A 13,999-nucleotide genomic window follows, 5' to 3' on the forward strand; every position below is an offset into this window, starting at 1 on the left:
ACCACTTGTTCAGTTTCGAATCTCCACCCCATTGGGATGCTACCAGTGCAATATGATGCTATCCAAGCTTTATTTGATTGGAATTAACTCTTTTTGTGTCATGGCATTTAGTTCAAAATTAGATGGAGGCTGCAAGGTTGGGTACTTTAATTTGTGCATTTTTGTGTGAAATTTAGGTAATAAGCTTTTTGAGTAAGTTTCATAATATTACCAATACCATTTTATTGTATTAAGCCTACCTGTTTTTTTGCCATATGAGTTCTCTCTGGGTTTTGCACTAACACCTACCTGTTTTTTGCCTCCAGTTGAGATATGAGTTCTCTCTGGGCTTTGCTGCCATCCAAACTAAAGCTGAGCTCCGTTGGACTTCTTGCCTAGAAAATACAATACATACAACTTTAAATTGTCTGGTGACTTATGACAATGCTAACAATATATGTGACAAAACACAAACAAACTAACATCTGGCTGATCTGGGACCACTTTCTATATGTAAATCATGTCAAGGCAGAAGTCAGGAAATATAGGAAGAAGACAGAGATCTATATATAATAAGTTAACTGTTTATCAACAATTATAGGAACAACAAGCTTAAGGCAGCCCCTGGGTTACCAGACTTTAGAAATATCCACGGTCAGCATTGGCTAAAAAAACCAACAAATTTCACACTATATACATACTGCGTTAGTGACATCAGCTGCCAGGCGCGCGGCATACCTAGCGATGAGGCGATGCTCATCATCTATTCTTGTTGTGTCCACGTTGGATTTACTAGGGCTGAAACACAAATACAATGGTTTTCATAGCTTGAATAGTTTGAATTATTATGGGCTATAGTATGGCTCAAGTACGAAAGATAAGGGTAGGGTAAGAAAGGGAGGTTTGTAAAACTCACAAATTGTCAGAAAAACCAGGGCTTAGAAATTGAAACTCAAATACAGATGTACGTGGAGACGCTCTAGTAGAACTTCTGATAATGGACAGTGGTGATGCGAGGCAGTGAAGCGAGTAAAGAATCTCTACTGGGTGATGTATATTGTAATTAAGACATTAGATATCACATGGAGATTGCCAGTCAGAAGTATTCTGTATACATGATCATTACCTGCGAGGGCTAATGCCGCTGTCAATGGACGATACGTCTGATGACTGAGTCAGTGGCAGTTCCTGGTGGAAACCATTCCTTGGAGGCTGAGGGGTTGGAGGTCTGTAACAGATCACACTGTGTTAATATCACAAAGTAACGTGGCCAGCAACACTTCACATTGATGTTCTAATGCACAAAATATTCAGATTTATCAATCTCCAGCAAAAATGTCAATATTTCCGTCTCCAGTTGGAATGCTTCGTTGCTATACAGAACAAGTGAAGATGATTGACAGATCAGTAGTTGTCAATCAAATCACTCAAGACTTTGTATTTTATATTGTGTATGCTACAATGTTTGCTCTAACATTGAATAGGTAAACATGTATTTACAAGCACAATGTGTGGGTACACAATACCTGGTGATCGATCAATTATCTCCGCAAACCTCAAGAGAATATACACATCAGTTATACAAGGAAGCCCTTAGTAATATTCATCTTCCAACAGCTAAATAAATCAGTTGATTAAAAATGATGTTAATGGTTTGAGGGCACACAGATGTACAATCTTGATGTGAGAAATCAATAGCCTCAGCAACAAAAATGGATTAATTGGAAAAGAAAAAGAGGCCCATGGGCCTGAACAGTCATCTGACTATTGACTGATTTGGGTTTTATTAGTTAACATCCTATAAACTGTCTGGGTCATGTAAGGACGTGCCAGGTGTGTTGATGGAGGAAAGCCGGAGTACCCGGAGAAATACCACGGATCAGCTGTCAATACCTAGCAACTGCCCAACATGGGATTCAAACTCGCAATCCTGAGGTGGAGTGTTTGTGGTAATATGTCGGAAAACTTAACCATTCCGCCACTGTGGCAACATTTCTGACTATAGATACAATACAACAGAGTAGAAAGATAGAGTAGTAGAACCATTGGCCCAGAGGGCCTGTATCACCCAACTGGTTTATTTAGTAATTATCACAAACAAGAGGCCCAGAGGGCCTGTATTATCCAACTGGTTTATTTGGTAATTATCCCAAACAAGAGGCCCAGAGGGCCTGTATTATCCAACTGGTTTATTTAGTAATAATCCCAAACAAGAGGCCCAGAGGGCCTGTATTATCCAACTGGTTTATTTAGTAATAATCCCAAACAAGAGGCCCAGAGGGCCTGTATTATCCAACTGGTTTATTTAGTAATTATCCCAAACAAGAGGCCCAGAGGGCCTGTATTATCCAACTGGTTTATTTAGTAATTATCCCAAACAAGAGGCCCAGAGGGCCTTTATTATCCAACTGGTTTATTTAGTAATAATCCCAAACAAGAGGCCCAGAGGACCTTTATTACGACAAAGGAAGCAAGATGACCTGTATTATCCAACTGGTTTATTTAGTAATAATCCCAAACAAGAGGCCCAGAGGACCTGTATCACAGACGACAAAGGAAGCAAGATGACTAAATGACCTCCTGACCCTTAGAGTCAGATGATCAAAAAACAGAGGAATATCGCTGTAATACTGGCAAAGTTTACATATACAGGTGTGGAAATTCTAAATGGTAACCATGGTAACATATGTAATAGTACAGAAGGTCAGTGACAGTTACTGGAGGAGTGGCACGAACATCTTTCTTAAAGGCAGCCTGTCCATACTGACTGAATTTTTTATCATCGCCTCAGCAGTTGCTAAACAAATCTTTCAAATCTATAAAATTTATTTTGGTAAGCTATCTTAAAAATACTTACAGTTCTGATATTAGGTGAGCAAAATCTGTTGATTGGTTTTCAATATATTTTTCTGATTTAAAACAGACAAGAATGTAATAGAATAGAGCTGACCAGTGTCAGGATGGTGGTATTGAACATACAAGGTCCTGACAATCATGTATACGAGTATTAAGGCTGTTGTTCACCATAACGGGAGCAGGTTTACTAAGGGTATGATTAAAACATAGTGAATCAGAAAGTATGAAAAACTTACACTATGTAGGAGAGGTCCATGGTTTTCTCCGGAGTGTCAGGAAAGTGTGGAATCTTCTGGTTTGCCTTCGTGGGGACACACTTAATAGATTTTTTTAGATTGTGTCCTATCTGTTTGGCTGCGGATTTCTGGGAAGACAACAACATAAAACTACAGTTGAACACAAATTCAAAATTCAGCAGTTTCTCATTTGGGGCTATCCCAAGAGGTTCGACCAGCTTCATTGAGATAAAATATGATTATCAACTCCCAATTATATTTAATACAAAATTGGACCAAACATATCAAGTTTTCATTAAATAAAGATCAAGGTCACTATGATTATCAACTCCCAATTATATTTAATACAAAATTGGACCAAACATCTCAAGTTTTCATTAAATAAAGGTCAAGGTCACTCTTTTTAACAAACTTGGTAGTCCTTCATCCCAGCATGTCACAGGCCCAATATCAGGCTCTTGGTTATAAACAAGAGGTCATTTAAAATTAATTAGCCTATTTAACTTCTGTGACCTTGAATGGCCGTCAAGGTCATTCATTTGAGCAAACTTTTCACTCTTTATCCCAGCATGTTACAAGCCAACTTTCAGGACTCTATAAGTCTCATACTTTTTGAAAAATTGTTTAAAGGGAAAAGTTGATGTTGTAAGGCATAAGCTCACATGCCCTTCGGGCAGGTGAGCTAACAATTATTGTAGAATTCAATGTCAGTTGTTACACAGACACCAAAGTGATTCCATAACCCCACTCTTTGAGAGGTGAGCTAAAAATGTTAAATGAATCTGGTTCTGTTTCAGAACATGTTTATCAGCATTCTAGCTAGAATACTTATTCCTCTTCCCACAAGTATGTTTCTAGCAAAAGGTTAAAATTACTTTCATAACTTTATGACTGATAGCAATTTAGGGAAATGTTGATGCACAGACAATGGACTAACAGAAGACAATTAAACCATAAACATGTCTGCAAATCAATATGTTGTACATATATTTTATCAAACGTACATATGATGTATACTCTTTCATATCATGGTCGTTGCTATGATTCCCTGAGGTTCGACCCCTCCAGAAGCAGTCTTGGCACAGCTGGTAGTTATAGCAACGCTGACACTTGTACCTGAACCCCATGAATGACTCTCTGTGGCAGCCCTCGCACTGAACAGGATGGAACACTGGAACATTGACAGTGAGATTTAGCTCCCCTGGAACAGCTCTATTTCAACATTACTGTGTTTCTTTTCTTGTGAAACCTATTTTACCTAGAAAAATACTTACCTGGCCGATAAGAATAGCTTCTTCAGATCTATTATGCCTATCTGGCACGCAAGTTCTAAAAATATATTTTCCCAGGGATTCCCCAACCACTTCCTGTATGTCACTTCTTCTTTCAAATTTCTAGGGCCAAGATCAGAAGAAAAGTAGACAAGTAGGAAGAAGGATGGTAAATCATATTAGCCAATTCCATTGGCTATTTTCCTGGTATCCCTAACCCAAAAATCTCTTTTATATTCTTTTCTCTGCTGATTAATTATCACCTATTTGCAAAGATTTAGATAGATGACAATTTCTTGTAGATCTTGAGTTCGAGTCTCGGATAGTGCACAAGTCAATAAATTGTCATCCTTTGTTAAATTGTGTTTCTTTGATATGTCATAAATACATAAAACACAATGTATCATATACACTATACATTTATTGCCCTGGCAGTAGGAACACATGTGTAGCCAAGGCAGTCATATTTTCCCGAGGGCGTAGCGGGAGTGAAATATAACCTGCCGGGGGTACATGTCTCCCTACTGCCAGGGCAATAAATTGTTTATTATATCGGTAACGAAAAAATACAAAGTTTTTCTCGCACCTAACATCTATCACCTAAAATATACTTCCTTTAGCATGTTACATCATATAAACATTATATTGCGTGGATGTGTGCTATCCGTGTCTTTTTTATCATAAAAATATTACTCATTTCCTCGGTCAAAGATAGAAGAAAGCGTTGTTTGCCATCCATTTTGTTTATTTTCAGAAAACCTCGGAGAGTTCCCTTACACGAATAGCAACTCTTGCTAAACATACAAGGGCTCCGCATATGGGAAACATGACTTTTGAACATGACATTCCGAGGGATACACAATGTTTTGTCGCCATCACACGTGACGTCTCTCGACCAATCAGTGACTGTGATTCATCGGTGAAGTATAATATGTGTTGTTGATCCGAAGGTTTAATTTGAATTTCTTGTTAAAATTGTTAATAGTAACAAATTTAATCAGTGTTGTATTGATAAATATAAAGCATGGTTGCTTACCATTCTCCACCTGAGCCATTCTGTTGAGTATGGGGAGCCACATGAGGCACTGTGGTCCCGGGTCAGACATCATCACATTCAGAAAGTCGTTGACATTGACTGGCGATCTCTGTAGGAGAATTAGTTATATGTATACCAGTGACCTCTGTAGGAGAATAAGTTACATGTATACCAGTGACTTCTGTTGGAGAATAAGTTACTTGTACACCAGTGACCTCTGTAGGAGAATAAGTTACATGTATACCAGTGACCTCTGTAGGAGAATAAGTTACATGTATACCAGTGACTTCTGTTGGAGAATAAGTTACTTGTACACCAGTGACCTCTGTAGGAGAATAAGTTACATGTATACCAGTGACCTCTGTAGGAGAATAAGTTACATGTATACCAGTGACTTCTGTTGGAGAATAAGTTACTTGTCACATGCTAATCAGTAACTCTCTGTAGGAGAATATGTAATAGTTACACCAGTGACCTCTGTGGGAGAATAAGTTATATGTATACCAGTGACCTCTGTTAGATTGTATAATACTGTACCAGGAAAAAATATGGTACATGTATAATCTGGCAGAAGTAAATTTCCTTAAAATAATTGTATCAACATCTTAAGAAAACAAGAGGCTGTTGGGCCTTAACGGTCACCTGATATTTGATACAAATTAGTTAACTTATGTCATTTACTAGCCAGCACGAATCAGGAACATAGATCTAATAGGTCTACATACAAAATTTCATTAAGCGCGGTTTATATTCTATAGTCATATGACATAAAAATTATTAAATAATAAATATATTTATAATGAGTATTACCTGGTATTATTTATCAAATAGCAAATAGAGATACAAATTTAGGTATGCTACATTGGCAACCGCTGGCGTGAACCCTGCATTTTGGGTGGCGCTACAGTTAGATACTCACACCATCAAAACAGGCCCGGGAGGCCATCTCATTGTAGCCAAACGAGGGCCCCTCGAACACAGCTGTAGGCAGGGTCAACAAGTCACGTAAGTAGTCCTCAAACCGCTGTCGATTTAGGTAGCCACTCGAGTCAGACAACTGGGTAAATATATCTGTAATAGGTCATAAATATGCTTATTACAAAAACATCAGATAAAATAAAAATATCTGTAGGACATCCATTTTGATGTAATTAGGATCATACAATGCTCCACGAAGAAACAGCAGCTTATCGTCTAAAAATTGGCAGATACACTAAAGCAGTGCTGAAAAATGTATTCACCAAAACTTTAAAACAAATATACCAAATTAGCAAAATTGAGTTAATTATAATAGCTACATAACTTCAAAATATTTACTAATTTTAGACAAACATGCCTTTGAGCTAATCGTTAGACCTTCAGACAGTTTTTAGACTTTTGGGCCTTCTGAGTAAGGACTTTCAGACTATTGGGCCTTCTGAGTAAGGACTTTCAGACTATTGGGCCTTCTGAATAAGGACTTTCAGACTATTGGGCCTTCTGAGTAAGGACTTTCAGACTATTGGGCCTTCTGAGTAAGGACTTTCAGACTATTGGGCCTTCTGAGTAAGGACTTTCAGACTATTGGGCCTTCTGAGTAAGGACTTTCAGACTATTGGGCCTTCTGAGTAAGGACTTTCAGACTATTGGGCCTTCTGAGTAAGGATTTTCAGACTATTGGGCCTTCTGAATAAGGACTTTCAGCTAAAAGCTGAATAGTAAATGCTTTTAATGTATTCATTGCTTATCACCGTTTCTTTGTAGGTTAATTTTATAACAAAACAACTTACAACGCAGTTTGTCCATTAATTTTCCAGCACACATATGGGACAATGCTACTTTGAGGCAAAACACTCGAATACGTCCTCTGCCAGCACTGCAAAAATGCAAAATTAATTCAAATATGTTAGTTGCTAAAAACTATCATTTGAAATCCATGACATTTTTCCCAATGGGCCAAAATCGCACATCTGCTATCAAGAAATCATCGTGCATACTTAAAACCTAAGAGCGTCAATACGAATTTCTATCGATGACCCAGGTAATATCAGGTCTTTAGGCGTCTTGCTTCTTGAAGAAAAGGTTAAACCTTTTTGACCCTTGTAATCTTGAATGAAGGCCAAGGTCATTCATTTGAACAAGCTTTGTAGCACTTCATCCAAGCATGTCACAGACCTGATATCATATATCTAAACCTCCTATTTATTGAAAAGAATTCATAAAAAAGTTTAAGCCTATTTGACCCCTGTGACCTTAAATGATAGTTAAGGTCATTCATTCAAAATTTATCCCAGCATACCCAATTTCAAATATCTGGGCTACTTGGTTCTTTAGAAAAATATGTTTAAACAGAAAAGTTGACCGCTGGATGGCCGGACGGACAATGGAAGCCGCACCATGGCAAAAAATCAAACAGCTAATACATAAATCAATAATGCTTGATTTTTTGCCAAAAGTGATCCTAATAAAGTACTTACTGTCTCATCTGTTTAATTATTCAATATAGTCAAATGTTCATCTTTAATGTCAGTTGAAACAAGCATCTCATGTAATGGAACCATTACAGATGTTTCCCAAAAAACACCTGTTTACCTGTCATATGTGTTGATGAGCCAGCTAAGTAACATCTGTATACACTGGTCATTGTCGACTTGTTGTGGGGATGGCAGTCGCTTGTTCAGATGACAAAAGATACTGGACAATACAGACTCCACTCTTGACCCGTTGAGCTCCGATTCTGGCTCCAGAGTATTGAGACCATTTTCTCTAAAAGCCTCAATTATATTCCATATGTCCACCAAATATACTGCAAATACATCAAAATGATATCTTGACAAGTTGTCAATTTAAGTCACAAAGACTTTTTTTGTTTTGGGTTTATCATTATTAACTTCATAGTCATAATTGATTTCATGTTGAAACTCCTTTTAATATGGAAAGTCACTATATGTCATTCTGGACAATAATTACTTATTCAAACACAGTTAACTACAATGTGTGACCGCACAACATACCAAAATAATAAAATGCAGTGTGCACATGATGTGGGCACGCTTTTGCTATATTTGGCAAATATAGCAACAGCGTGCCCACATCATGTGCACACTGCACAGACATTGTGCTCACATGGTTCTCCCAGCTGTATGATTTGTGGTTTGTACAGACATCGTGCACACATCCCACATCGCGTAAAGTTGTGCAGTCACAAAACTGTAAAAACACCTAAGACTATGTCATTTCTCTATTTTCTTTACATATAAAGTAGCATTACAGATATGGCCCGAGTCAATACAAAAAAATCAGGTACCATACAAGATAACCTGAGTCAATACAAAAAAATCAGGTATTATACAAGATAACCTGAGTCAATACATAAAGATAGGTACTATACAAGATCATCTAAGTCAATTCACAAAGATACGTACCATACAAGATAACCTGAGTCACACATAAAATCAGGCACCATACAAGATAACCTGAGTCAATGCACAAATCAGGTACCATACAAGATAACCTGAGTCAGTGCCCAACGGCAGGTACCATACAAGATAATCTGAGTCAATTCACAAAGACAGGTACCATACAAGATAACCTGAGTCAATACAAAAAAATCAGGTATAATACAAGATAACCTGAGTCAATACATAAAGATAGGTACTATACAAGATCATCTAAGTCAATTCACAAAGATACGTACCATACAAGATAACCTGAGTCACACATAAAATCAGGCACCATACAAGATAACCTGAGTCAATGCACAAATCAGGTACCATACATGATAACCTGAGTCAGTGCCCAACGGCAGGTTCCATACAAGATAATCTGAGTCAATTCACAAAGACAGGTATTATACAAGATAACCTGAGTCAATACATAAAGATAGGTACTATACAAGATAACCTGAGTCAATATCCAACAGCAGGTACAAAACAATTTGAGTCAATACTCAAAACAGGTACCATGCAAGATAACCTGAGTCAATACACAAAGGCAAGTACTATGAATGTGGCGCAGACTTCACCAGCGATTTTATTGCAACATTTAAGATGTGTTTAAACACTATATTGACAGCAGAATATAACACTGTGGTAACAAAGCTGAAGAAATCCTAATCCCTTGGGAGTGAAATTGGAATCCCCCCCCCCCCTCCCTTTAAACTGCCAATTCCTGCAGTCATCACCCTGTTCCGGTACTTAAAGAATGGTTATTGACAAAATCATATCTGAACAACTCGATTGCAGCAGGTCATAGCCCAATAAAGTAGCATACAAAATAGAAAGGTTATTGATTGTAATTAACATTCGCTGATGGCTAGAGCTATCAGCTAACGACGTTCTTCTCCCATTAACAGCATCATGTCTGAGAAACAATTAACTCACGGAAAATGGAGGAACACCGAAGGAATGTGTTAAGCACAGTATAATAAAAGGTTTAAAGAGCCTACATTGTTCATCTTGTTAATTCAGTAAACATGACAAAAACTCATATTTCAGAAAACAAACACTTATATGACTTAATATTTCAACACTGCCCAAACTAAAAAACTTCAAACTAAAATTTATCACTTTGAAATTTTTCAGATTTTTACTGACAGTTTCTAATTGATTTACATTAAGTTAAACTTACAATTAGTTTTCTTCTGGACAAATCGAAGTTTACATGCAGTTCTGTATGTTGCAAATCGGATGACATCAAAGTTATGGCCACCTAAAAACAAAGATTTACATTAATGGCAAGCAAACAACATTATAGCATCACATTTAGTCAAATAATACCCTCAATACTAAGATGGCCATGCAAGCATAATTGGCCAAACACCAGGTTCCATTTTGGCAAACAATGTACTCGAAACTCTGTAAAATAAAACACTTTTGACAAACTTCTTATAACACACATTTAACAAGATGCCCAGATTGAGACCTGTATCTTTCTCCTGGTTAATTGACTAAATACAATTAAGAGGCTTAGAGTTCCTGTATCACTCACCTGGTTAATTGAGTGAATACAAGAGGGTCAGAGTTCCTGTATCACTCACCTGGTTAATTGAGTAAATACAAAGAGGCTTAGAGTTCCTGTATCACTCACCTGGTTAATTGAGTAAATACAAGAGGCTCAGAGTTCCTGTATCACTCACCTGGTTAATTGAGTAAATACAAGAGGCTCAGAGTTCCTGTATCACTCACCTGGTTAATTGAGTAAATACAAGAGGCTTAGAGTGCCTGTATCACTCACAAGGTTAATTGAGTAAATACAAGAGGCTCAGAGTGCCTGTATCACTCACCTGGTTAATTGAGTAAATACAAGAGGCTCAGAGTGCCTGTATCGCTTACCTGGTTAATTGAGTAAATACAAGAGGCTCAGAGTGCCTGTATCACTCACCTGGTTAATTGAGTAAATAGAGAGGCTCAGAGTGCCTGTATCGCTCACCTGGTTAATTGAGTACAAGAGGCTCAGAGTGCCTGTATCACTCACCTGGTTAATTGAGTAAATACAAGAGGCTCAGAGTTCCTGTATCACTCACCTGGTTAATTGAGTAAATACAAGAGGGTAAGAGTTCCTGTATCACTCACTGGTTAATTGAGTAAATACAAGAGGCTTAGAGTGCCTGTATCACTCACAAGGTTAATTGAGTAAATACAAGAGGGTCAGAGTTCCTGTATCACTCACCTGGTTAATTGAGTAAATACAAGAGGCTCAGAGTGCCTGTATCACTCACCTGGTTAATTGAGTAAATACAAGAGGCTCAGAGTGCCTGTATCTCTCACCTGGTTAATTGAGTAAATACAAGAGGCTCAGAGTGCCTGTATCACTCACCTGGTTAATTGAGTAAATACAAGAGGCTCAGAGTGCCTGTATCACTCACCTGGTTAATTGAGTAAATACAAGAGGCTCAGAGTTCCTGTATCACTCACCTGGTTAATTGAGTAAATACAAGAGGCTCAGAGTGCCTGTATCACTCACCTGGTTAATTGAGTAAATACAAGAGGCTCAGAGTGCCTGTATCACTCACCTGGTTAATTGAGTAAATACAAGAGAGTCAGAGTTCCTGTATCACTCACCTGGTTAATTGAGTAAATACAAGAGGCTCAGAGTGCCTGTATCGCTCACCTGGTTAATTGAGTAAATACAAGAGGCTCAGAGTGCCTGTATCACTCACCTGGTTAATTGAGTAAATACAAGAGGCTCAGAGTGCCTGTATCACTCACCTGGTTAATTGAGTAAATACAAGAGGCTCAGAGTGCCTGTATCGCTTTCCTGGTTAAGAGTGCCTGTATCACTCACCTGGTTAATTGAGTAAATACAAGAGGCTCAGAGTGCCTGTATCACTCACCTGGTTAATTGAGTAAATACAAGAGGCTCAGAGTGCCTGTATCGCTTTCCTGGTTAATTGAGTAAATACAAGAGGCTCAGAATTCACATCCCACAGAAATATAACCAATACAATATGAGTGTTATCCTTTGCTTAGTTTCTGAGAAAATATTTATATGAATATTTAACCAAATCAATCATTTTTGACTCTGCCTCTCAGTGTCCCAGTGTGTCAGCCAAATAGTTTGTAAAATTTTGATTCCCCATCCCATAAAAATGCATCCAATGCAATATGCTTTCTATTCAATGCTTAGTTTCACAGAAAAACACTCACATGCAGGTTGGGTCAACCCCACCATTTGTACAATTTTAAATCCCCAGCGCATAAGAATGTTACAAATACAATATATGAGCCTAATCCAATCCTTAGTTTCAGTGAAGAATTCATTTATATGGAAATTACCAATAAGGACGCTAACAGTCAAAACCTTTTGTTAAGTTCCAAACAGTGGTTATGAAGTCGGATAATGACAGACAGACGGACGGCGGATGCCAGACGCCATGGTATCTAATAACAACAAATTAAAACAAAAGCCTATGGGCTGTGACATTCATCTCACTACTGGCACAGTACAGTCAAAGTATACAGTAGTAGCAAAATAATTTTGGATCAATACAAAATAATCAAATAGACTGCAAAATGTTCTCCTTTTTTTCAACTAACAATTAAAGCATTGTACACTAGTTAATTCACGCGTAGAAGTTGTAAGCTTAAATCATTTTAGCTTATCTAATTTCTATGACCTTGAATGATTGTCAAGGTCATTCTCTAGAACAAACTTTGAAGCCCCTCCTTCCAACATGTTACAGGCTCAAAAATAGCAGTATCTAGGCCTTTAAGTAATACCTATAAGAAGTCATTTAAAATTGTTTGTCATTTTGACCTATGTGAACTTTTAAAGCCATTCATTTCAATAAGCTTTGCAGTCCTTTATCCTTGCATGTCACAGGCCCAATATCAGGTCTTTAGGCTTTTAGGTTATTGATTATTGACAAAAGTTGTCTAAAGGGAAAAGTTGACAGCAGGACAGCATAAGGTCACTTGCTCTTTGGGCATTGATTTAGTGATTCAGGCTCTTTTATTAATTTCCTATTTCTTAATATTTAAATATATTTTGGTAAGGCTAAGTCTGGTGTAGTCCAGATAACAAAAGTTCCCAAATTTTAGTGTGTAAGAAAAAGAGATCCATAGGCCTTAACAGTCATCTGAGTTCTGATAAAAACCGAAACAAAGACATATAAACACTATATATTGGCCTATCCATCATTGCTAGCCAAGGCTTCTTATTACACGAGTGGAGTGTAATGTAATCAGAAGTCTTGGCTTGCGAAGATGTGGCCTATCATACTCTTGAAATCAGTCAGCGATTTTATCAATTTGACCTTTTAATCTATGATGAGCATTTTATTCCATCACATCTGTGAGTTCAGAAGAGATTTTGAAATTTTAGTCATTTGGCTCCTTTTGGCTTAGAAGGCTTGTGCAGAATTTCAATGAATTTGCTTCAGTAGTTTTGGAGAAGAAGTCAAACATTTTAATTGGTTATTAACACACAATGCATGATGCATGAGGACAAACAAAAGGCAATTAGAATAGGTCACTTGCTTCATCTCAGGTGACTTAAATATACATACAGGCCTTTATCGCTCACCTGATTTCATTTCCTCAATAATAAAGATTTACTTTTAATTTCCCTGTTTGGTCAAACCCATATTGCCCCAGGGGGTCAGAGCCAAGTCTTATACAAACTCTGTTCCCCTTTCCCCCCCAAAGGATGCTTCTGGTCACATTTGGTTAAACTTTATGAATAGGAGCAATTTTAAATGATTAACCCCTGTTTACCCCTATTGGGACTTACTGCTCCTGCTCCAGGTGAGCTAAAATTTTTTAATTTTCTGTTAAAAAGAAGAAATAGACAATCGTCATCGTCTCAATAGCTTTAAATTCCGACCAGTGATTATGAAGAAGAAGTGAATTGTTGACAGAAGATGGCCACCAGATGCTACATTATGGCATAATCTGATAATTACCGGGTACCTATTAAGCTTGATCCAGGTTCTGATATATTTCATGAATTAGACCATGAATAAAGGTCCCTTGATCCCCAACATGCTACAAGTCCAATATCTAGTCTCTAGGCATCCTCGATACTCCAGGGGTTCCGATCACTTACAATCTCTACACCCCTGGACTATCTCATATTAAAACTGGAGGCAACAGAACAGAACAGGTAATTTAGTCATTTGATGTACATCAAAAGAGTCGTAT

At 37.6% G+C, this 13,999-nt stretch overlaps 1 protein-coding gene across 3 annotated transcripts in view; it reads right to left on the reverse strand.

Annotated features, from left to right (window-relative positions):
• Positions 1–13,999, reverse strand: part of LOC138325364 (dystrobrevin beta-like) — a 52,211-nt gene that overhangs the window by 12,849 nt on the left and 25,363 nt on the right. For all 3 annotated transcript variants that reach the window (XM_069270961.1, XM_069270959.1, XM_069270960.1), the window contains exons 3-12: positions 9,987–10,067; positions 7,950–8,163; positions 7,148–7,233; positions 6,298–6,449; positions 5,379–5,487; positions 4,076–4,242; positions 3,072–3,199; positions 1,106–1,207; positions 681–777; positions 289–374 (exon numbers count right to left, since the gene is read on the reverse strand). In XM_069270961.1, the coding sequence (XP_069127062.1) occupies positions 289–374; positions 681–777; positions 1,106–1,207; positions 3,072–3,199; positions 4,076–4,242; positions 5,379–5,487; positions 6,298–6,449; positions 7,148–7,233; positions 7,950–8,163; positions 9,987–10,067 (1,222 nt within the window). The remainder of the gene's footprint in view (positions 1–288; positions 375–680; positions 778–1,105; positions 1,208–3,071; positions 3,200–4,075; positions 4,243–5,378; positions 5,488–6,297; positions 6,450–7,147; positions 7,234–7,949; positions 8,164–9,986; positions 10,068–13,999) is intronic.

This window comes from Argopecten irradians, chromosome 6 (assembly GCF_041381155.1).
Source record: "Argopecten irradians isolate NY chromosome 6, Ai_NY, whole genome shotgun sequence".
NCBI lineage: Eukaryota > Metazoa > Mollusca > Bivalvia > Pectinida > Pectinidae > Argopecten > Argopecten irradians.